Consider the following 26,508-nt stretch of genomic DNA (forward strand, 5'->3'; position numbering starts at 1 on the left):
GTTTTCACCTTGCCTGCAGGCAGACCTTAGCCTTCTCTTCCCATCGTTCAGAGACTGTGAGGAGCTCCTGCAGTTCAGCCATTGCTTTTTCCACAGCATGATGAGGTGCCAACCCTACCCCAGAGTCAATAAGCTTCTTCATGACATCCAAAGTGACTTGTTGTGGATCTGACAGGGTTAGTCTAACTTCATCCAACCACCGAGCCTGTTGTAGCTCTTGCTTCAGTCGAGGCAATTCAGGTAGTTCCACATAGAGACTAGAGCCCATGTCTATCAACATTTGGAGTTTGGAAGAATCTGGGGTTTCATCCATCATGGCCTCTTGGGCACGTTCATGAAATTCTTCTACGTCATCCAGCAGATTCTGAAAGGGTGAGAAAACAAAAATAAACAGCAAATTTTGTTTGAAGCTACTGCTAGTTAGTTACAGAGTACTTGCCTAGTATGTGCAAGGCCTTGAGTTTGATCCCCAGTTTTCAACACTACTACTAAAAAGATAAAAGAGCAAGTGCCAGAAATAGTTCAGGCAAACTATCAATTCTAGGCCCTCTAATAATCTCCAAATATTAGCACCAAAGAGTCAGAAAAGTACGGTACCTGGTAACTAATTTCTATCTATACTCCCTTTTAAAAAGGTTTTTTATTTATGTGTATAAGTGTTCTGCCTATATATATGTATGTATACCACATACGTGTGTGGATTCCTGGTGCTCTCAGAGGACAGAACAAGACATCAGATCTGGAAATGGAGGTTAAAGATGGCTTTAAACCACCATGTGGATGCCGGGATCCAAACCTGGGTCCTCTGGAAGAGGAACCAGTGCTCTTTACTACTGAACCACCTCTCCAGTTCCCATCTATACAATTCAAATGTGGCTGAGTCAATAAAATGTGTCTTTTTATGACAAGGGCTACAAATGATTCATTCAAGAGATTTTAAATTCCAACTAACTTGGACACAGCCATAGTTGTAGCATATAGTATAGAGCAAGGTGATTTCTTTGACGCTGCTACAATAAAAGAACCAGTTTATTTCCCTTCTCTCTCCCTTTCTTTCTTGGGGGTGGGGAAGGGGAATGTGCCATAGTATGTGCACATGGAGGTCAGAAAACAACTTGTGGGAGGTGATTCCCACCCTAGATTACCTTGGTCTCGGGAATGGGACTCAGGTCATCAGACTTAACCTACTGACTCATCTTGCTAGACCCCATACATTCTAATATAGGTAGACAGTATAATAAAGATCTAAGTAAAATATTTCAATTAGTTAGACATTCTAAATGTAAAATAGGGCAACCTAACAGAGAATGACCAAAGGTGAGAAAAGATATTAGTTAGCAGTAGTAACTATATATGACATCAAATCAACACTAAAGCAAAGGGTAAGGAGACGGCTCAGCAGATAAAGTGACACAAAGGTGGGGCAGGAATGGTAGCCTGCTTGTAATTAGCACACTTGAGAGCTACAAAAAAGAATCCCCAGGGCAAGCTGGCCAGCTGGCCAGCTGAATAGGTGAGCTCCAGGTTCAAAGATCTTGTCTCAGTAGAAAGAGACCCCATCTTATGCATCTGTACAAATGTGTGTCCACATATGAACATGTATATGTAAGTTCCTGCACACGAAGGAAGGAAGGAAGGAAGGAAGGAAGGAAGGAAGGAAGGAAGGAAGGAAGGAAGGAAGGAAGGAAGGAGAAAGGAATGATTAATGAAGAACTTGGAATAGAATGTGGTGGAAAAGGTTCAAGCCTGACAAATATTAATGCCCCCCACCCTTTTTAAAAACAGATCTCCATATAACCTAGGGAGCCCTTGAATTTAGCTAAGTATGACTTTAAACTTCTGATCCTCTGTGATGGTTATTCATAGTTGTCAACTTGACCATATCTGGAATGAACTACAATCCAGAAACAGCACAGTTGTGATCTGGATTTTGAGGCTGGAAGGCACACCTTTAATCTGAACCATACCTTCTGCTGAAAGCCTATGTAAGGACACGGAAGGAGGAAGGTTCCTTCTGTGCCTGCTTGCCCTTGCCTTGGCAGTGCATCCATTCCTTCACTGGCATTGCAGCCTACTTCTTGGGGATTCCATCACATACAGAAGACAAGATGAGACACCCAGCCTCATGGGACTGAGCAGCTACTAGATTATTGGACTTTCCATTCGTAAATAGCCATTGTTGGACAGCAGCATGTCAGTCATTTCAATAAGTTCATTCATATATATGTATATATACATACATAAATACATATGAGAAGGAATGATAAAAACCTTTAGTTTACATGGATATAAAGAGTCAAGTTTCCCTGTTCTTTCCAATTGCCTGAAGGCCTTATTGGTCAGCCTTATTATGCCTCTCAGGAACCTAAAAAAAATTTAATGTAAAATATAAGGTAAGAGAGAGATTGAGATTCATTCCCTAAATTCTGGGACTCTAGAGAACCCTGGCTATATATCCTCCTTATCTCTTCAGCACTGGGATTATAGATGCTTATTACCATACCAATTTTTTGTTAGTTTTTTACAAGACAAGGTTTCTCAGTGTAATAGACCTGGCTGTCTCGGAACTTGCTCTGTATACGTGGCTGGCTGAACTTACAGAAATCTCCTGCCTCTACCTCCTGAGTATTGAGACTAAAGGTGTGCACCACCACCGCCTGGTATTTTAATCAGCTATTCGAGATCAAACCCAAGGCTTCAGGCATGCCATGTATGCATTCTTCTAACTGAGCTACAGCCCCAGACTCATCACAAGATTTTTAGATAACTGAGCTCAATCTGTTGCTACACGTGGATGAAGTAGCAAACCAGATAAGCAAAGGACAGACAACAATAATGTCTTACAGATTACAGTGAGTTAAGATTTCATTTGATAGCTCTAGAGATCCACCAGAAAATCTGTTTTGTTTTTTCCCCAAGACAGGGTTTCTCTGTATAGTCCTGGCTATTCTGGAACTAGCTCTGTAGACTAAGCTGGCCTGAGGGGACTAACTCTGTAGATCCAACTCAGATAAACATCTGTCTCTGCCTCATTAAGTGCTAGGATTAAAGGCATGTACCACCACTGCCCAGAGAACTAGAAAATTTCAATCACAGGAAAGGGGTCTAACTTGATTTATATTTAAGATGACCAATAATGCTAAAAAGGAAAAGAAAAAAGCAATTAAGAGGAAGAGGGGCCAGAGGAATGGCTCTGCTATTAAGAGCACTGGTTGTTCTTCCAGAAGACCCAGGTTTAGATTCCAGTACCCATAGGGTAGTTTACAATCATATCTAACTCCAGTTTCAGGGGATCCAACACACTTTTTTGGGCTCCTTGGATACCATACATGCACGTGGTGCAGACATACATACAGACAAAACACCGTACCACACAGGTGGTACAATAACCAAAGGATATAGTTTGGAGATAATAATGGAAGATACACTGGAAACAAACGTTTTGATTTATCAAAAGTTTTTTTTTTAATTTTTTAAAATTTATTATGTATACAATATTCTGTCTGTGTGTGTGCCTGCAGGCCAGAAGAGGGCACCAGACCTCATTACAGATGGTTGTGAGCCACCATGTGGTTGCTGGGAATTGAACTCAGGACCTTTGGAAGAGCAGATAATGCTCTTAACCGCTGAGCCCTATCAAAAGTACAATGCTTTTTAATCTACTAAAAGAAATACAGAATATGCATCAGAATATAGGGTCTGTAGGTAAAAAAAAAAAAAGGTAGTCTGGTGTCATATGTACCTTTAGAAGATAACCCCTCTCAAAAGATCTACACTAACCCCACATCAGACAGAGGTCTGATCTCGAAAATATATAAACAATTCAAGAAATTGGTCATCAAAAGAACAAATAATCCAATAAAAAAAAATGAAGTACAGACATAAACAGAGAACTCTCAACAGAGGATTCTAAAATGGCTGAAAGATACTTAAGGATATGTTCAACATCTTCAGTCATCAAAGAAATGCAAATCAAACAACTCTGAGATTCCATTTTACACCTGTAAGAATGGCCAAGATCAAAAACACTGATGACAACTTATGCTGGAGAGGTTGTGGGGAATGCAAGCTGGTACAACCTCTTTGGATGACCAGCAAGCTGGTATAGCCCCTTTGGATGTCAGTGTGGCGATTTCTCAGAAAATTAGGACAACCTTCCTCAAGACCCAGTAATACCACTTTTGGGTATATATCCAAAGGATGCTCAATCGTGCCACAAAGACATGTGCCCAACTATGTTCATAGCAACTTTGTTTGTCATAGCCAGAACCTGGAAACAACCTAAATGCTCCTCTACTGAAGAATGGATAAGGAAAATGTTGTACATTTACACAATGGAGTACTACACAGCAGAAAAAAGTAACAACACCTTGAATTATGCAGGAAAATGGATGGAGCTACAGAACATCATTTTGAGTGAGGTAACCCAAACACAAAAAGACAATTATCACATGTACTCACTCATAGAGGGATTTTAAACATAAAGCAAAGAAAATCAGCCTACAAATCACAATCCCAGAGAACCTAGACAACAATGAGGACCCTAAGAGAAACATACATAGATCTAATCTACATGGGTAGTATAAAAAGACAAGATCTCCTGAGTAAATTGGGAGGGGAGGAGAGAAAAATGTAGAGCTCAACAAAAATGAATAATAATAATAAAGATAACCCCTTCCTAAAAGAGAACCAAATGGTCTTACAAAATGCAGTAAAATAAGAATGCAATTGATACTAACATACTACAAACTGATGATTCCAATACACAATACAAAAACTATATAAAAATTACTAACTGTGCAAAATAACGTAACCTTTGAGATTTTTATATAATCATTAAATAATAATAGTCTTGGAAATGCCAGAGCCCTGATTTAAAAGCTCATGTGTTATTAGTCACTTAGAACTACTCTCTAAGATTCTTTTTTATTAACATTACACTTAAGATACATTTGTGTTAGATGGGGGTTCTCATCAAAAATTAGTATACATAAGAATAATTCTAAACTACAGAATGATTCTAAACTGCTCACAGTTCAGGATAAAAGCTAAGAGTAAAGCCAAGGGGCTGGAGAGATGATGGTTCAGTGATTATGAGCACTAGCAGTGGCTGCTCTTCCAGAGGACCCAAGTTTGATTTCTAGCACCCACATGGTGGGTAACAACCATGTGTAAACTGCAACTTCAGGAAATAGGATACCCTCTCAGATCCTCCATGGTTACTGTACACAGGCATACATGCAGCCAAAACAACTTAAAAAAAAAAAAGCTAAAAGATTGCCTACTAAAGGACCTTAGACAATATACAATAAGAAAAAGGAGCTCAAAGGACCAAACACTAGTCTATAAATACAATTCTCCTAAGTTGGAACAGAAGCTCATAAATAAAAAACATTATTTAAAAAGAAAAAAAAAGAATTAATGTTTCACCTTTACTTGTCGAGTTTGGCTGATGACACACGGAAGACTAAAAAGTTGCTGGACAAAGGCCTTCAATTCTTCTACTGTCAGTTTGGTCCGAGTCTTCCCACTATCTGAGCTCTGCCTGATATGAAATAATATTGAGACATAGAAAAATATGGTCATTTTGACATCAAATGGGGCTCCTACTCTCTCTGAAATTCAACCCTTAGCAATCTTAAAATTCTAGTGCTGAATAATTCCCCTGCAGATAATTATGAAAATACAACTAGCCAAGTGACAGTCCCTCTAGTCTATAACAGCTATAAGTTTGAAACACTAAATAAAATCCCCTGGTGTAACATTAAGCTCACTGAGAAAACTAATTCCTTGTGTGTTAAGAGGCTCACAACACTGGAAACACAGGGTTTTTAGCTGCCTTCGATGAATGAACTCCCTGAATCTATCCCAAATTCTTTTTTGTTTTAAAGACATTATTTTATGTGTATGGATGTTTTGCTTGCATGTATGTCTGTGTACTACATGAGTGCAATGCTTAAGTAGGACAGAAGAAAGCATCAGGACTCCTAAAACTGTAACCATGTGGGTGCTAGGAACTGAACTTGGGTCCTCTGGAAGAACAGTAAGTGGTCTTAATCACTAAGCCATACCATCTCTTCAGTCCGTCCAACAAAATCTTTGATATATACTTTTTTTAAAAAAAATTTTTTTACCAGACTCTCCAAAGAGATCAGTGTCCTAAAAGCAAATTAATGCCCACTGGAAACTGCTATAGCAAAGGTTCTCTGATTATATATATATATAATTAAAACTTTAAAATCCAATAAAAAGTACTATAGAAAAAGCCACACAGAGGAATATATTGAAGAGCTATAAAATAATATCACAGAAATGGTAATTTTAAAAAAGGAAGGAAGGAGAAAGAAATAACAAGCCACCTAGATGTGGCAGGAAGAAAAGTCCAAGCTGAATAAAGAGCAAATAACCCCTAAACAAAGGCATACCTGACATCTATGAAGAAGTGCAAGACAAATAATGTTGCAGAAAGGAACAAGAAAAGAGTTTGTTGAAGGAAAACAATGTGAAATTAAATATATAAAAGTTTTCGAGACAGGTTTCTCTGTGTAGCTTTGGAGCCTGTCCTGGAGCTCCCTCTGCAGACCTGGCTAGCATCGAACTCACAGAGATCCACTTGCCTCTGCCTCCCGAGGGCTGGGATTAAAGGCATGCACCACTGCCTGGCATAACTTCTCCTTAAAAAGTAAAAAAGTTCTAATAAGGTGGCGCACGCCTTTAATCCCAGCACTCGGGAGGCAGAGGCAGACGGATCTCTGTGAGTTCGAGGCCAGCCTGGTCTAGAAGAGCTAGCTCCAGGACAGGAACCAAAAAAAGCTAAGGAGAAACCCTGTCTCCAAAAAAAAAAATCTAATAAAAGGTAGAAAATAGATAATCACTTGAACTCAAAATACTTTATTTAGATCTTTTGTTATTAAGTATCTTGACTCATGTTGTTAAAAGACAATTTAACTTGCTGGATGTTGTGGTATGCCTTTAATCCCAGCACTCATGAGGCAGAGGCAGGTGGATCTCTGTGAGTTTGAGCCTACATTTCTATATTCCTAATTACTTCAGATAAAGTTGAATATACTGCTAGGTCTTTGACCCAAAGACACTACATAAACTTCAGTGTTATTTTCAGCATTGAAACTAGCCAGTCTACTTGCTGCTTCCTTGGTGTGGTTTATAACTCACTTAAGTTTAAAGAGCTTTTTACAACTTATGAACATGAGTAAAGGGAGGGGTTGGAGAGGAAGGGGAAGTTACTAGGGATTGAAGAGAAACTGCCACGGGAAGAAAATAATACAGGGTCTCAAAAGCAAGTAAAACTGGAAGAACAGGAGTCCAGGGCAGAACTACACTCTTCTTAGGCTTACCTGTGTTTTTGCTTTTTGCTCAGAAGCAGCTGAGCCACAGAACCACAAGTCTCAGCTTCTTTCACTGCATCCCTGAGCTTTCGAAAAAGATCATTCTCTGGGTATTTCCTATCCTCGGCATCTTCCAACATTACTCTCAATTCAATCAAATCTGTAAAGATAAATACAATGATAGACACAAAAAACCATTCTACAATAGTCACAAAGCTTACTCAAGAGTGACTAATATTCTGGCAGAAATGTTGAAGTTTTGATAATCTCCAATATAAAAGTTTCTGACCAGATAATTATTCCAAATAGACGACTTCACTCAAATAAAATATGTTTGATCTCTCTCCTTCATCCCTATTCCCTTCCCTTTCTCTCTGCCTACCCTCTTCTTTTTCTCTCTCAAAAACAATCAAAAATCAAATGTTTTCGGTGTTACTGAACTAAATTTGACTACCTAAAATACACACCTGCTACAACTTATCTGACCCATATTATGTCAGTCTTTTCATTTAAAAAGAGATTCTGTGTGTGGTGACAGAGTCATGTAATCTTAGCAATGACATCAAGGAAAGAAAGGTTATGAAACTGAGGACAGACAGGGAAACAAAGCACACTTCCAAATCACAAGAGACTATCTTAAAACTAGGCATGGCCTGCAGCCATAAAAATGACCATGATATCTTACTACAGAAGATAAGTTTATCAGGTCTGCTTAGTACATGGATAAGAGAAAATTAACTGTATATTCAACTATGAAATTATAAGCTAGAATTTCATTTGTTAATGGAGAACAAAAACATACAATTAAAGGTTTTGTTTAAAGTGACAATTTTTCATAACAAAGAAGGAAACTTAACCTTTCTTATGGTTGAAGCTAGCTGATAATGCTTCTGTAACACGACTGACCCAAGTGTCATAGGACTGTGCCCTCACTTTTACGCCACAAAGTAGAGAAGGGAGGTCTTCTAGTGGGTAGCGGTACCTACAAAAAAATTTTAAAAACAGAAGTAAAAGCTTAAAATAGAACCTGAAATAAGAGAAAAAAAATCAAAGAAAACCAGTTTCAATGCAGAGAGAGGCAAGAAATGCACGACATTAACTGCCACAAAACTAATTATGGCTAGGCTGGTTAGGGCTAATTTCAAAGAACTAGCACACCTTTAATCCCAGTACTCGGGAGGCAGAGGCAGGCAGATCCCTGTGAGTTCGAGACCAGCCTGGTCTACAGAGCTAGTTCCAGGACAGGCTCCAAAGCCACAGAGAAACCCTGTCTTGAAAAACAAAACAAAACAAAACAAAAAGTATATAGTCAAAGAAAAGTTATTTGTTTAGGAACAGGAAAGAAAACAAAGAATAACATTAAGATGTGGTTTTCTTGCCAGGTAGTGGTGCACACCTTTAATACCAGCACTTGGGAGGCAGAGGCAGTCAGATCTCCATGAGTTCGAGGCCAGTCTAGTCTACAGACTGAATTCCAAGAGAGCCAAGGTTACACAGAGAAACCCTGTCTGAAAAAACAAAACAAAAGGATAATGTGCAATAACTTTTAAATACCTAAGACATTTGTTCTGCATGGGGCAGGAGCACAAATCAGTTGGATGGTACAGACATACAAGTCGCTCCGGATTACAGGAGCAGGTGAGAGCTGAGAGAAAACATGTGGTTCTGCATGCTGAACACTGTCGCTCATCATCAGGAACAAGTTCAAAAACTTCTTCTTCTGACATCACGACACCCTGGAAAATAATTTATATCATCAGATCAGGTCTCAACTGAAACATAAAGGAATATCTTAAAAAGAATTAAAAATTAGGCATGGGGCACATTCCATTAATCCCAGCATTCAGAAGACAGAAGTAGGGAGATCTCTGTGGGTTTCAGGGCAGCCAGGACTTATATAGTGAGACCCTGTCTTTAAAAAGAAAAAGAAAAAAGAAAAAGGATTTAAAATTCTATCAATAGAAATAGCACAAAAGATTAAGAAAAGGTTAACAAACCCTGAAAATAACTAGCATTTGAGGAGATGAGGAAGAAGACAGACGAGTCCAATCTGACAGTCTAGAATCACACAACTTGGATGAAAAAAACCCAAAACCAAACAAATAAAAAACAACAACCCAGAATTTAATTTTCTTGTTTAAAGTAATTAACATTCAGGGGCCAGCTAGATGGCTATTTCCTTGAATTCAACATCTGGATTTCACAAGGCAGCAGGAGAGAACCAGCTTCTGAGAGTTCTGACTTCCACATGCAACATGGAAGCTTACATTCACACGCATTTACACATAGAATAAGTAAAAGTTCATTAATACCAGAGCCAGAAGGCAAACATCTGTAATCTGAGCACTTGAAAGGCCAAGGAAAGAGAACTGCCAGGATCGCCACTGCTTCACAGTCAACTCTAGGGCAAGCCTGAGCTAGAGTAAGAACCTGTCTCAGGAAATAAGAAAATGGGGCTGAAGAGATGGTTCTTCAAGAGCACTTACTGTTCTTGCAAAGAACCTAAGCTCACTTCCTACCAACCACATGGCTCACAAGTGTGTTTAACTTTGGTTCCATGACAACTGACAACCTCTTTAGGCCTTTGCGGGTACGAGGCACAAATTTAGTGCACAGGCAAAACATTGCTACACACACACACACACACCAAATCTCAAATCAGAATGGCTAAGATCAAGAAACAACTGGGGCAGGAGAGGTGGTCTCATTTTCCAGCACTCTGGTTCCAAGAGTTCTAACACCTTCTGCCCTTGAAGGACACTACATGCATGTGCTGCACATACAAATATGCAGGCAAAACACTTGCACACATCAGAAATAATACAAACAAACAAATGAAACAACTGACAACAAACAGAAAGATGTGGGAAAAGAAGAACCCTCAACTCTCTGCTGGTGGGACTGTAAACAGCTCAGCCAATCTGGAAATCTGTTGGAGAATGTTCAAAAAGCTGAAAATAAATCTTCATTATGGCCCAGTTATACCACTACTTAGCACATGCCCAAAGGACTTGACATTCTTTTCCAGATACTTGTTCATTCGTTTTCACTGCTGCTATAGTCACAACAGCTAGTAAATGGCAACAATCTAAATATCCCTCAAGTGATGAATGGATAATGAAATGTTTTTCATATAGACAATGGAATACTATTCAGCTGTAAGAAAAACGAAATCATGACATTTGCAGGTAAATGGAAAGAACTAGAAAACATTATACTGAGTGAGGAAATCCAAACCCAGAAAGACAAACACTGCAAGTTCTCTTATTTGTGGCTCCTAGCTCTGAATCTTCAGATGTAAGTATCTAACCTGGAAAAACCACAGAAACCAGGAAAGAGGATCACAGTGGGTGGTGGTAGTGTGGCCTCAACTCTAGAGAGAACAGCAGTACACAGGGTCTACGAAGGGGGAAATAGGAAGATACTGGGGGGGGGGGGGGAGCAGGACAATACCAAGAGAGAAGGAACAAAGAGGGATAAATAACACTAAAGATATTTGTAAAGATATTTGTAAAAAGCCATAGAGAATCATACTATTTATCTAAGTATATATATGTACAAGCATATATACACACACACAATTTAAATAAAGTTTAATAATATTTCCCTTAAATGCCACACGGAATCTAACAAAAACAAACAAACAAAAGTAGACATGAAAAAGAACCCCCTCTCAAGTTGTTGGTCAAGCTAATGTTGCCCTTGGTTGCCTTCCAGAAGTTGAAGGTAAGCCCCCATTGCTAAAGACACCAAACACTTTGTAAACAAGACTCAGAAATCAAGTTCAATCTAGGCCTAGCTTTCATAGTACCAGAAGGAACTATGCCGGCTGCCAAATGAGAAAACCAATCGATAGTCCTACCCAGTTGTAACACTTACAAAGCATGGCAATGACAAAAATAGTGAGTGATCACCAAAGGTTCAATAGTGGCACTTCCATTATTGCATTAACTAATAACTGGACTTCAGACCCACTCCATAGGAGGGAATTCAGGTCTGGTACTGTAAACCCAGTCTATTACGTAGAGAAAAATCTTCTACTTTCCTAAACTAGGATAATTTCTAGTTGCATTATAAGGACTTAGCTTTATAATCACTGATTAAGTGTAGCTTCCATCCCTCATCAAAGAACTTTCTTTTTGTAGCAGGCAGAGACCATTACAAAAACCCATAACTATCTAAAAATGGAGATAACAGCTGATTGTGGGTTGCCCAGGCCTGACTCATCTACAATATAAACCCTACACCCAAGGCCCAGGAAACATCGTGGAAGGGGGGCAAGAAAAGATAGATGATCAGTGTATCTGCCAGATATACCTTCTATAAATGACAGGAAAGTTGCACTCATGGACTTTCAACAAAATGGTATCCTAAACAAGACCTGAGCCAACGTGGATGGGGAAATCTCACAAGACCCCAGCTTCCAACCCACATGAAGAGCTAACTCAGGCAATTAATGACAGCTTAGAGAGAGAATCAGTGTTCCCAGCAATGAGCCCTCCTCTAATTGATTAACAGTCATCTCTAAAAACATACACATAAGCAACTCTAAATGGACTCAGGTTATATTTACATAATTAACTCATATATATGTGCCAATAATAATTAAAGAAAGAGGCCAAGAATTTGAGGTGTTTGTCGGGCAGAGGGATGATATGGGAGGAGGAGAAGGGAGGAGCAGGGGTTTAGAAATACAGCTTATATAAAATTTATAAAAAGAACAAAAAACAAAATAGCTATTTAAAAGAGGAAAGAAATGCACTCAGCATACTCATACTCACCATTTGTACAACTGATTCCCTCAATCGTGTTTCTTCTTCAGTCATGAGAGTCAACTCTTTGCACACCATGGCAGCCAGCCCTACATCTAAGCATTCTGGATCGGCTGCCATCTTGAAAATGAGTTCCTCATGTGAAAAGACACAATGGCGCCTCAGCCGTCGATAGTGATTTACACACTGACGTCCAATGGGCAACTGAAAACATCAGATTTCCAAATTAAATTTCTTATGATATATTCTAGCACATAACCTCTATTCATCTTCAGGTATTCACTTTTATTATAAAGAAGAAAAAGCATGTCCTATATGAACATAAAACGTAACATAAATAGTAATTCTCTGGAACCCAGCCAAATTTCACAGGTCTTTCCCCAAACAACGTCCATAAGCCAAGATGATAAGTTTCTGCCCTAAGCTGCAGATTTTCTAATTCATAGTATATACCAAGAACTGAACAGGACTGGGTCTACTAATGCATGTCTTTAATCCCACCACTGGAGAGACAGAGGCAGGTGAATCCCTGAGTTCGAGGTCAGTCTGGTCTACATAGTGAGACTCTGTCTCAAGAAAAAATAAAACAAAACAAAAAAGAAACTTTTTTTTTTTGGTTTTTCGAGACAGGGTTTCGCTATAGTTTTAGAGCCTGTCCTGAAACTAGCTGGCCTCGAACTCAAAGATCTGCCTGCCTCTGCCTCCCAAATGCTGGGATTAAAGGTGTGTGCCAACACTACCCGGCTGAAGATGATTTCAATGTCTTTACCATGCTCACTAACATGAACTTCATTTATTACTCTATTTATTATTTGAGGCAAGGCCCTACTATGTAGTCCTAACTGTCCTGGAACTCACTATGTAGACCATACTGGTCTCAGTCAGAGATCCACCTGCCTTTGACTCCTGAGTGCTGACATTAAAAGTGTGCACCACTATACCTAGCTAATGCTTGATATTTGGTCATGAGGAATTTCTCATTTTAGTGGTCCTAAGATTTTTGGATTTTGTTAAGATTTTTTGTTGTTGTCGTTTGTTTTACGTTTATTTAATGTGTGCCCAGCATACATGTGAAGGTCAGAAGACAACTTGAAGGAGTTGGTTCTCCTTCCATGTGGGTCCCAGGGATTGAATTCAGGTTATAAATCTTGGCAGCAAAGTGCCTTGACCTGCTGAACTATCTCATCAGCCCACAGGCCTAACTTTTTTTCACCTTGTGTATCAAAAGACTAATAGATTAATTTACTAATCTTAAACAAGTTAAATGTTATAGTTGAGAGTTGATACTTCTAAGGTGAAGTTTATGATACAAATGGAAATTTAACAGCAGCTTTGTCTCTAAGGCTAACTTTTATTAAGTTGCTGTTTTAGCTTTCCTTTCCCATATGTTATAATTAAGGAGGCAGAGGCATGTGACTTTCTGTGAGCTTGAGGCTAGCCTGGTCTACAAGAGCTAGACAGTTACACAGAAAAACCCTGTCTCGAAAAACCAAAAAAAAAAAAAAAATCTTCAACTCTTACCCGTATCCTACCCTATACCTGTCCAGTATCGTGTAAAACACAGTATTAGCTATTTTTTTTTGAAAGAGCTCAGGCCCAAAGCAAACCCTTAACTGAGTCTTAATAGCACTGTATTATGATTCTATAGCCAAATAAGGAAGAAGTTTTACATATTGGACCAAAACAAGACAGCTCAGAGAACCCAGAACTTCAAAGGCAGGATAGGCAACACAGCAAGTCTACATATTAAAACACAAAATACTACTTGCTGTATTACTATATTTCCTCTATATGATTAACCTCTATATGATTATGATATTACTATATTTCCTCTATATGATTAACCTCTATGTGATTATGATAAATGTAGTAACAAATAACAGTTACCCACAGAAAATGTAAGATCAGTTTTACTAAGGGATTCCCAACAAAAATGTTAAAAGGCTAATAAATCCAGCATCACTAGGGAAGAAAAATAAAGGCAGTATGTATTAAGTATTATTTCAATCTTTGTAGTCTTTTCTCAATCAACATGACGCAGCCACAGCTAATTGCACTATGATACAGCAATTGCTGCATTATTTATTTATATATTTTAAGATTCAAAAGTGTTCAGAGAAAATGAAGACTAGAGGAAACATGTATTCCCTCAGGAAAAGACAAATAACTGCCCATTTAGCTACAAACATACCAGGGAAAAAAATAAATATGCAATGCAATGAAAATGCTAAATTACAATAGCTACTCCAATAAACCCTAAAATATTCATGGGCCCTACCCAAAACCCAGCTAGGTAAAATACTGCATTTTATAGGGGTGTTAGTAGACGTACAACAGCCACGTGCTATAGAACAGACCCAGTCAGCAGTACAGAAGTTCACAGCTTCAGCAAAGTTGTATCCCTGGTTAAATCCAGAGTGATAGGCACGAGGAAACGTCACAACGAACTCTCCAGCACACTGATTAGTCCTGTACACCTAAATGCAAATTAGGAACAAGGATTAAAAAAAAAAAAAGGAAGACGGGTCTACTCAGATAATTTCAATAATATTTTCTGAAATTGGTAATAATACTATACATATCAGAAATAATTATAGGATTTAAATAGCTAAAATTGCCAGGCAGTGATGGTGCATGCCTTTAATTACAGCAGGTAGAGGCAGGAAGATCTTTGTGAGTCTGAGTCCAGCCTGGTCTACAGAGCTAGTTTCAGGAAAGCCAGGGCTACACAGAGAAACCCAGTCTTAAAACAAAAGGCTAGAATTGCTTAGATTAACATTATATGATAAGAATTACAGTCAAAAGAATTTGTCAAACAGAAAATGGTACTCTCTTCCTAAGCTAAAAATCTTTTTTTTGTTTTTTGTTTGTTTTTCGAGATAGGGTTCCTCTGTAGCTTTGGAGCCTGTTCTGGAACTAACTTTTGTAGACCAGGTTGGTCTCAAACTCACAGAGATCTGCAGGCCTCTGCCTCCCAAGTGCTGGGATTAAAGGCATGCACCACCACCGCCTGGCTTCCTAAGCTAAATTTTTTTTTAAGGATTTATTTATTTATTATGTATACAATGTTTTGTCTGTCTGTATGTATGCTTGCTGACCACAAGAGGGCACCAGATCTCATTACAGATGGCTGTGAGCCACCATGTGGTTGCTGGAATTGAACTCAGGACCTCTGGAAGAGCAGTCAGTGTTCTTAACCTCTGAGCCATCTCTCCAGCTCCCTAAGCTAAAATTCTTGCACTTAATGGTGAATGTCTAGAATCCTAGCCCTTGGAAGGTAGAAACAGGAGGAACAGGATCAAGATCATTCGTTGCTACAAGCTTGGGCCAAATAAGATCCCGTTTATAAATATTTTTTTCTTCAAAAACTATGAAAATTGCTTTTTGGTCCTGTGTTGTAAATAGGAAATAAAAGATTAAACTTCCTACAATCATTGCATAATATTTAGAAACTAAATCTATCAGCTAATGTCATGAGATACCCCCAACCAATCTTCCCAAAAGTTACTTTGTTATATGCTAATGCTATGGGTATTGCTTAATCAATTTAAATACCAGTTTACCTTTTCATTTTGTTTATTTAGGTTTTTTCGAGACAGGGTTTCTCTGTGTTATAGCACTAGCTTTCCTGGTATTTTATTTGTAGACCAAGCTGGTCTGGAACTCAAGAGATCCACCTGTCTCTGCCTCCAACTGCTGGGATTAAAGTTATAAACCACCATGCCCCATTTAATACCAGTTAAATTAGAACCTTCAAAATTATGTTCTAACAGTGTAACCAGCTGATATATTTTAATTTTTAATTCAGACAGAATTAATTTGTAAATATGAAAAATATTTCAAAACAGTGGCAATAGCTGTTTTAAGTAGGTTTATTACATTAATACCACTGCGGTGGTGGTGCCAGGACAGGCTCCAATACTACAGAGAAACCCTGTCTTGAGAAACCAAAAAAAACAAACAAACAAACAACAATAAAACAAAACAAAAAACAAAAACAAAATGTGATGGCATGTGTTTTTGATCCCAGAACTTAGAAAGCTGGAGCAGACAGTATGGTTGAGACCATTATATCAATATATTAAGTTCCAGGCCAGCCAGAACTATATAGTAAAACCCTTTCTCCAACAAAAATAAATACAAAAGTTAAAACAAAATAAAACATAAAGAGCCAGGCGGTGGTGGCGCACGCCTTTAATCCCAGCACTCGGGAGGCAGAGGCAGGCGGATCTCTGTGAGTTTGAGACCAGCCTGGTCTACAAGAGCTAGTCCCAGGACAGGCTCCAAAACCACAGAGAAACCCTGTCTCGAAAAAACAAATTAAATAAATAAATAAATAAAACAAACAAACCTGAAATCTTCTGGGCATGGATACCCTGACTGGTGTATATATTACCATGTCTAGCTTAAAAAAAAAGAGAAAAAAGAAAAAGAACCCTTTCCTAGTTAGCTTTAACTGTTAACTTGTCACAGCAGAGTCACACGAGGAGTGTATTAACCGAAGAATTTCCTTGGTTAGACTGGCCTATGAAAGAGGTCAGTCTTGATTCATTTAGGCTGGCCAGTGCACTACCCAGCTCCCACCATGTGATGGTACCGTTCCCTGGGAAGATGGTCCTGGGTTATATAAAAGAAAGCTAAATATCAGCCTTCTTAGCCAGCAACAGTTATCTCCCATGATTTCTGCAGTACTTTTTTGCTTTGATTTCCTTGACCAGAGGTAATGCTTTGTTGGAACAGCCATGCAGGCCCTGTCTTCAACTTCCTACCTTAATTTTCCTCCATGATGAACTCTATGATCTAGAATTTTATGCTGAGAGAAACCCTTAAGTTATACTGATCAGTGCTTTTAATTACAGCAACAGAATGAAAACTAGAAGGGTTATCACTTTAAAGAACTTGATTATTCTAGTTAAGTAGGGAGAATACAGAACACAAGATCTGGGGGTTACTGAGACAGTTCACAGCAGGTATAAGGCCTTGTTACCGTGCCTGATGACCTGATGAACTCAGTCTCCAGGACTCACATGGTAGAATTGGAGAACTGACTCCTACAAGTTGTTCTCTAAACTACTACACATGCACCATGGCAAAACAGGGCTGGAGAGATGGCTCAGCTCTTAAAGGATAGGCTTACAAACGAAAGCACAAAAAAAGGGGGGGGGAGCAATTAAAAACAACAAAAAGTTTTAAAAGGCTTTTGGAGAGATGGCTCAGCAGTTAGGAGCACTCACTGCTCTTTCAGAGGCCAGGTCACTTTACAACACCCACATGGCAGCTGACAAGCTATAATGCCTATTCTGGTGTCCTCTTTGTCCTCTGAAGGCACCAGGAATACGGATAGCACACACACACATAGAGGCAAACATAACACTGATACACATAAAATAAAATGAACCTTAAAAAAATTCCCAAGGGCTGTTGAGATGACTCAGCCATTAAGAGCACTTACTACTCTTACAGAGGGCCCAGGTCAGTTTCCACCACCCACATGGTGATTCACAACCATCTTCATCAGTTCCAAGTGATTCAAATCCCTCTTCTGACTTCCTCAGGCACCCGGCATATACATGGTACGCATACATACTTGCAGGGAAAACATCCATACACATAAAATAAATCAATCTTAAATTTTTTTAAAACCCAAACATCTGGAAAATATACATTTAAATATATTTTATGTGTGAGAGAAACCCCGTCTCAGAAAAAAAAATGTGTGTGAAAATTGAATATCTTAATGAAAACAAAAATGTATTTTAAATCGAATGAAAATGACCATATAAGATATTTTTAAAAACTTTTTTTAAAGTGAAAGAGTTGGGCATGGGTGTATACTTTCAATGCTAGCGCTTGGGAGGCAGAAGGTGGTGTCAGAGTACACGTGTCCAGCCTGGTCTATATAACACAGACACCTAAAACACAAAACCCCAAACCAAAAACAACAAAAAACAACAACAAAAGTCTAAAAATAACAAAGAACAGAACAGTTTTAATTAAAAAACAGACGCCTATTCAAAGAGGTAGTAGTAAAACATAATATATGAGTCATACTTTAAGGCATCCTTTCTTAATCAGACTGAGGTTCTATTCAGGGTATTAATTCTAATTTGGCTATACTACAGGGCCTTTCACATATAGTTATAACCCCACTCCCAAGATCAAAACAAAACAAACAAACAAACAAAAAAAAACCCCTTGTGATTATATCTAATTGAAAGCTAGAAAATCTTTGAAAATGCTGAAGGAAGACACAAAAAGACTCACTGGCACACCATGCTCCATGAGCACATTTGGGTTCATGATGGTTACTAACTGATGTAGGAGATCAGGCTGTGATTCAAATAACTCAGGGGCCAGCTCCCTCATCACCTCCTCCAGTTGTTCTGCAGCATGAGATGGTACACCATACCATGTCTTTGGCTCGCCCCTAACAAAAGAAATAACTGTTTAGCTAGGCAGAACATGGTACCACTGAAGCCAGGGTCTTTCATTCAAATCCATTACAATTAACATTGTCATTCATATTCCTGGCCATAGGTTATATGACCAGAATCCTGGCGGCCATCCCATAAATATATGCTACTATTAATAACAGGAAATAAGGCAAGAATATATGGAAAAATAAGATACACACTCACTGCCATTGGGAAAATAACCCAAAGTACATGCATAGGGAATTAATTAGTAAAAGCACCTTTTGAACAGAAACTATATTACATGGAAATCACTGTTCAAAAGGATATAGACTCGATGCCTTGATTCCCAGAACATGAGTCTTTCCAATTACCATCACCATGGTTAAAGCAAAAAGAATACACATAAATAGCTTAAGTTCAATTTTCCTATTCATGTAAATAAGCTAATACTACAAACTGCTCAAACTTTAAATATAGTTGGCAACAAAAAGACAAAATCCCAGCATCATTATCTATTATATTTTAATGGATTAGAGTTCATTCTGAATACTAAAAAGTTATAAACTTAGGAAGTAATGGTGACTAGTTTTAGAAAAACATGACACAAGTTATTTTGGAAGAGGGAACCTAAATTAGGAAAACGCCCCCACCAGACTGACTAGTGGGCAAGCCTGTGGTAATTTTCTTGACTAATGACTAATGTAGGAGGGCATAGGCCGGCAGTCCTAGATACTGTAAAATAGCAAGCTGAGTAGCCACGTGGAAGCCAGTAAGGACTACTTCTCTATGACCTCTGAATAAGTTGCTGCCTCTAGATTTCTGCCCTGACTTCCTTGGATAGCCAACTACAAGCTGTAGGATGAAATAAATCCTTCCCTCCCCAAGTTGCTTTAAATCATAGTGTTTTATTACAGCAAAAGAAACACCGAGACAAAAATGGATTTAATTAATCAGGCTATAATCTCAAAATGACTATATTTCCTAATTCTCATACTTCAGAATATTTTAGATAAGAGCAATTCCCTACAGGATTTACTGTAATGAGAAGAATGTTTGAGGCTAGAGACTAGAGAGACTGGTGAGCAGTTGAGAGAGAGCATTTGCTGCTCCTGCAAGAATACCCAGGGTCAGTTCCTAGCACCTACACAGGACAGTTCACAACTCTGTAATTCCAGTTCCAGGAGATCTAAGGCACTCTTTTGGCCTCCACAAGCACCTTTATTCATGCGGCACACGCACGCACGCGCGCACACACACGCACACTCGAGTACTATCATATACATACACATAAATAGAATAAATCTTAAAAAAGTAGCATCTTGGGGCTGGAGAGATGGCTCAGCAGTTAAGAGCATTGCCTGTTCTTCCAAAGGTCCTGAGTTCAATTCCCAGCAACCACATGGTGGCTCACAACCATCTGTAATGAGGTCTGGTGCCCTCTTCTGGCCTTCAGGGACACACACAGAAAGAATATTGCATACATACATACATAATAAATAAATAAATATTTTTTTTTAAAGAGTAGCATCTTAAAAATACATTTTGCTTGTGCTGGTAAATCAAACAGCTCCTAATCATATATGACCATTAAGCACTCAAAATGTGGCTACTCCAACCGAGGTAGTAATTTCCAATTTCACTTACTCTTACTAGTATTAAAAATAAAGGCTCATATATATGCAAAATACAAAAAAGGCAGCAAGTTAAGAAACTAAGTGAATGCAAATCTTTGAGAGACAAAAAAATAAATAAATCAGCAAATGAATTTATTTACTGAATATTACATCTTAGGCATTTTTAGAGGAAATGTTACTCAAATAAAAAATGTTTCAAGTTCCAAAATACCAAATCAAATCTTTCAACTATAAGATTAAATGTCCCATTCTGCCTGTCAAGAAGTATTAAAACTGGGGGAATGGGGATGGCTAAGTGACTAAAATTACTTACTGCTCTTTCAGAGGACCCAGGTTCAGTTCCAAGCACACACACATGGAAGCTCACAACTACCCAAAACTCCAGTTCCAGGTGATGTAATGCACTCTTTTGACCTCCACAGGCTTAAAACACACATGTGGTACACAGACACGCACTCAGACACAGGCACATATACTCACATAAAATATAAATTTATATATATTATATATATTTATTATATATATATTATATATATATATATATATAAATTTGGGGGGGATATACCTCAGAACTTCAACACTACTGTGAACAAGGCCTTTTAATCCCTAACATGCAAAATAAAAATCATCATTAATTATTTTCTCATATAGTACATAAGCATCATTTAATTTAAAACTTGGGGCTAGAAAGATGGCTCAGTAGTTAAGAGTACTAGCTGCTCTTTCAGAGTATCTGAGGAGTTAAATTCTCTGAACCAACGCTGCACCTCAGAACTATCTACAACTCTGGTTCCAGAAGATCCAGTACCCTCTTCTGGTCTCTATGGCACTGCACACACATGGTTACATAGACACACATGTAGGTGAAACACCTATACACATAAAATAAAAAATAACAAATAACATCTCAAAAAACAAACTAAAAAACCCACTCTAGGCTTGGGTAATTACACATTCTTTCAAAGAGAAGATGGTCCAAGACAACTCCCCTCCCCTCCTCAATATACTATCTTGCTTTTAAGTAAAAAAAGCTTTTGAAACCAGTTCTCTCTACTATATCAGTGAATATTATTACATCTTAAAAATAAAATACCAGACATAGTGTGGTGAAACATTCCTATAATTCTAGCACTCTGGAACTCACACAATCAGGAAATCCAGAGGCTCAAACTGAGCTACACCTAAATTTGAGAACAGCTTAACTAAAAATTAAACAGTAGCAACAACAACAAAAATCAGGGCTCAGGATATATATATATATATATATAAATGGTAGATCAAGTACTTGGCACATGAGTCTCTGGATTTAATTTCTAATACCAACCCGCTCCCGAAAACAGTGACTAAGTACGTATGGTACAATACGATGGGACATACCAATGCAAGTAGTTAATGGAATAGCTCCAGTGATCTTCAATATGCCAGCAAAAAGAAGAAAAACACATCCCCACATACAGCCATGGCACCTTCATACCAGAAATGTCCACATTAATATGTGCAAGAACAGATTGCTCCAGAACAGGCATGTTATTCAAATTCCAACCAGAAAGTGCATATTCCTATAAAAGGGAAAAAAAAAGTTAAATGAAAAATCAGAGTTTACAAATGCTAAACAAAGCCGGGCAGTGGTGGCGCACGCCTTTAATCCCAGCACTCGGGAGGCAGAGGCAGGTGGATCTCTGTGAGTTCGAGACCAGCCTGGTCTACAGAGCTAGTTCCAGGACAGGCTCCAAAGCCACAGAGAAACCCTGTCTCGAAAATCCAAAAACAAAAAACCAAATGCTAAACAAAAAATTTTTTATTTTGTTTTTTTCAAGACAGGGTTTCTCTGTGTAGCTTTGAAGCCTGTCCTGGAACTTGCTTTCTACACCAGGCTGGCCTCCAACTTACTGAAATCTGCCTGACTCTGCCTCCTGAGTGCTGGGATTAAAGGTGTGCACCATCAAACCCAGTCTGCTAAATGAGAATATTTCTAAAAAGGCAAATATTTCATTATATGTGTATACAATGCATACAATGCGCTCTTTGTAACCCACAATAAATCTACAACTCATCTATTAATCTAACTAATGTACCTAAAACTAATTTAATAGTTGGTATCTAAATATCTACACAAACTTTATTAGGTTCTACTGACATTTCCCTTTATTTCACATATTTCTAGTTTAGCCTGAAACATGAACAAAGTTCTAGTAAAACAGTGCATTCCATGTGAGCAGATTGCTTTTCTATTTCCACTGTACACCCAGCAGCACAACTTCCCAGAATAACTGCAGTATATAAATCACAGTGCTAGACAATGCAGACAGTATATATAACCTGAATTTTCAGCAATATGTTAAGTTGTAATAATGCAGAAAGTCATTATACCACCTTCCTACACCAGAAATACATTAGGAAAAACTGGATAAAATTTAAGATTAACAAAGAAACCTATAGGACTGGAGCAATAGCTCAGCAGTTAAGTATACCGGCTGCTCCAGAGGATCGGGTTCAATTCCCAGCACCCACAAGGCAGTACACAGCTGTCTGCAACTCCAGTTCCAGGGGATCCAACACCCTCACACAGACATGAATGCAGATACAACACCAATATATAAAAAAATAAAATAAAAAACAAAAACACACAAAAGAAACTTATTTCATAGATGAACTTGAAAAACATGAAAATTCCCAGTTTTCAGAGACAGAGAGAGGCAGGCAAATCTTTGTGAGTTCAATGCAAGCCTAGTCAGTACAGGGAGACCTAGACCATCCAAAGCTATATAGAGACCTGCCCCCCCCCCCCCAAAAAGATAAAACAAAAAACTCTTGAGTGAAATGGCACATGCCTATAATTCCAGCACTTATGAAGCTGAGGAGAGGCAAGAGGATCACAAGTTCAAAGCCAAACCAAAAAATAAAAAAACCGCAAACTAAAACTAAGTGGGTAAATTATCCATCAGAAAACTTGTCAGTAGCAAGACAAATATCAAGAAGTTACATATAAAACAACATAAAGAATAGAAACCAGTATGTGCAGCAGTACATGCCTATAATTCCAGCAAACAGCACAGGCAGGATGATTAACTAATCGTATCTATATGGTATGTTTTAAGTCATCCAGGAGTACATAGACTCTGGCTCCAAATAGAATTTTAAGTGAAAATTAAAAATCAAAGGGGATAGAATATCAGAGTCCTACATACATTTAATTAAGAAGAAATCTCTTTGAGAAATATCCAAGAAAATGGACAGTAACACCCATACACCAGAAGCAGGAGGGATCCTGAGGTTGAGGAACTAGAAAATGGTGAGAAGGGCAAGAGAGAGTAAGACACTTCTCCAGCTCTGGAATAAAATTTTTAATCTGCTAAGAATAAAAAATAAAATACAAAATGAAAGAAAAAAAGAAATTGGTGGCCAGGTGTGGTGGTACATGCCTTTTGTTTTTAAATGATTTACTTGTATTGGTGTTTGCCTTCATGTGCGTGTCTGTATAAGAATGTTGGATCCCCCGGAACTGAATGAATTACAGACAGGTGTGAGCTGCCAAATGCGTGCTAGGAATTGAACCCACATCTCCTGGAAGAGCGGCCAGTCTCTTAACCACTGAGCAATCTCTCCAGACCCTGGCTCATGCCTTTAATCCCAGCAGTTGGGAGGCAGAAGTTAAGTGAATCTCTGAGGACAGCTTGGTCTACAGAGAGGGTTCCAGAATGACCAGGGCTACTCAGAGAAACCTGTCTTGAAAAACAACAAATAAAAACAAAAACAAACAAAAAAGAAAATAGAAAGGAGCACTATTCACTATGTTTCTATGGTTAACTAGCCAGTTAATGAGGCAAAAGAAAAAAATAACAAACCTACCTGAGGAGAAAGGTCTACAAAAAGTTACAATATTTTATCTTCAGGAGCCAATGAAGAGTAATAAATATGGGTTTGAGGTACAGGAAAAAATCATGGAAAAGTAAAGACTGGAACTGAGTTTTTAAGGATATATACAACTTGAATAAGGGACTAGAGGCATTATTTAGTGGTTTTTTTTAAAATTATTTATTTATTATGTATACAATATTCTGTGTGTATGCCTGCAGGCCAGAAGAGGGCACCAGACCCCATTGCAGATGGTTGTGAGCCACTATGTGGTTGCTGGGAATTGAACTCAGGACCTTTGGAAGAGCAGGCAATGCTCTTAACCTCTGAGCCATCTCTCCAGCCCCTATTTAGTGGTTTAAACAAATACTTAGTATACACAAGACTCTGGCTTCCATCCTTAACATAAAAAAAAAAAAAAACTGGTTTTTTTTTTCCCACTTACCATTCTGTGAAAGAAAGACATTGTGTGCATCACATCACTTGAGAAAGAAGGAAGAGGATCTACAGCAGTAGTTCTCACCCTTTCTAGTGCTGTGATCCTTTAATACAGCCCCTCACGTTGACAAGGAAGCATTCTTAACCATGAGTCATCTCTCTAGTCTACTTTCTAAACTGTGGAACAGAAAGAGCTAGGCAAAAACTTAAAAGTAGGGCCAGTGAGATGACTGTGTGGAGGTACCTGCTGCTAACCCTGACAACCTGAATTAGATCCTTGAAATTCACTCTACAGAAGGAGAGAAGTGACTCTCATAAATTGTCTTTTGACTGCCCCACACCATCCTCCAGCATGTGGCACACACACAAATATAAAACAAAATGTTTTTTATTTTGTTTTTCCTGGAACTCACTATGTAGACAAGGCTGTCCTCACGAAGATCTGTATACCTCTGCTTCCTGAGTGTAACAATTTTTTAAAAACAACTTTCCTTCAGTGGTGGTAGTGCATGCCTTTAATCCCAGCAACCGGGAGGGAGAGGGCAGGTGGATCTCAGTGAGTTCGAGGCCAGCCTGTTCTACAAAGCAAATTCCAGGACAGGCTCCAAAGCTACGCTATAGCCCACAAGTGACTCAGTTTCCATCTAGAGTCAGTTATGGCTGTGAAGTCATGTGAACTCGCTTGCCTGAACTGCTCACTCCAGTATCTGGTTTGATACTGACTATGCTGTGCTTTGTTCTTCTTTCATATATAAGTAGGTTCTGAAATAAACACATGGCTGTCTAGAGTAAGTCCCCCAAATCTATCCTGTGTTTTCTGCCTCAACTTCTCTCTAACATTTCTTTAGCTTCAGCACCCCCTTTCCAGATACCCTGGGCTGACTTTGTTAGAGTAGGCTCAGCCACTACAGAGAAACCTGTCTCTAAACCCACCCCCACCAAACAATTTTCAAACTAGATTAAAATTTTACCTAAATTAGCTTTAAAATTTAGAGATAAAATAATTTTTCAAAGATATTTTGAATCTGCTTTGCTATGATAGTCTCAGTATATATGTAGCTCACACTTAACTACTTACTACTCTACTACCTCAGTTTCTACAGTACTGGGATTACAGGCATGTATACTCATGGCCAGTTCAAAATCATTGTTTATAAAATTAAAAGATTGTGTTGTCTAAATCCTACATATATCATATTTTAAACTAGCATGGTCTCTCAAGATTAGAGAAATAATGCTTTCTATGAAAATCCAACATCAGCCGGTTGTGGTGGCGCACGCCGGTAGGATTTGCTGAAGGAGGCAGAGGCAGGAGGATCACGAGTTCGAGGCCAGCCTGGGCTACACATTAAAAAAAAAAAAAGAAAAAAAGAAAATGCAACATCAGCTTTAGAGTAAGAAGTTACAGAACAGTATCCACACCTCTTCTTCTGGCAACATCTTTCTCTGACCATCCTTTACAGGAAATCCACTTCCAAAATCTTTTGAAGAAATATCAGCTCCATACTCTACAATAACATCTTCTTCAATACTACTTACTAGCCGCCAGAATTCCTTTTCTACTAGTTCTGTAGGAACCATCTAAAAAACAAAAAAACAAAAAAAAAATACACAAAGGGGATAATTAACTCATTGTAACTATAATCCCTTAAAACATTATATACAGTCCAACTGAACAAAAAACATGATAAAAGCAAACAAATCACAACATTTCCAGACCAGAATTACATTTCTCCACTGAGAAAAGGAAAAAGCTTAAAATAACTAAAATTTAAACATCAAGATGCTTTTCATACCAGTTGTGATAGAAACACCTTTAATCCCAGCACCAGGAGGCAAAGGCAGGTGGAGCTCTATAAATTCCAGGCCAGCCTGGTCTACATAGTGAGTTCCAGGTCATCAGGGCTACAGTGAGACCCCCATCTCAAAAACAACAAAAAAATCCAAACCAAACAAAAGAGTAAAATTAACAGAACAGATTATCAGGTTAGGTCCTAATTTTAAGATTTGGTATTTTCTAACCATTTTTATATTGTTCCTAATTTCT

At 38.3% G+C, this 26,508-nt stretch overlaps 1 protein-coding gene across 2 annotated transcripts in view; it reads right to left on the reverse strand.

The window, feature by feature from the left end:
• The window catches only part of Kdm5a (lysine demethylase 5A), an 84,979-nt gene that overhangs the window by 31,626 nt on the left and 26,845 nt on the right, over positions 1-26,508 (reverse strand). For both annotated transcript variants that reach the window (XR_012911587.1, XM_075982934.1), the window contains exons 10-19: positions 25,884-26,042; positions 21,546-21,727; positions 18,383-18,545; positions 14,476-14,595; positions 12,128-12,322; positions 8,901-9,082; positions 8,204-8,328; positions 7,356-7,506; positions 5,431-5,545; positions 9-364 (exon numbers count right to left, since the gene is read on the reverse strand). Coding sequence is in view for 1 of the 2 variants with exons in the window: in XM_075982934.1 (XP_075839049.1) it covers positions 9-364; positions 5,431-5,545; positions 7,356-7,506; positions 8,204-8,328; positions 8,901-9,082; positions 12,128-12,322; positions 14,476-14,595; positions 18,383-18,545; positions 21,546-21,727; positions 25,884-26,042 (1,748 nt within the window). In the remaining variant the exon portion in view is untranslated. The remainder of the gene's footprint in view (positions 1-8; positions 365-5,430; positions 5,546-7,355; positions 7,507-8,203; positions 8,329-8,900; positions 9,083-12,127; positions 12,323-14,475; positions 14,596-18,382; positions 18,546-21,545; positions 21,728-25,883; positions 26,043-26,508) is intronic.

This window comes from Microtus pennsylvanicus, chromosome 8 (assembly GCF_037038515.1).
Source record: "Microtus pennsylvanicus isolate mMicPen1 chromosome 8, mMicPen1.hap1, whole genome shotgun sequence".
In the NCBI taxonomy this organism is placed as follows: domain Eukaryota; kingdom Metazoa; phylum Chordata; class Mammalia; order Rodentia; family Cricetidae; genus Microtus; species Microtus pennsylvanicus.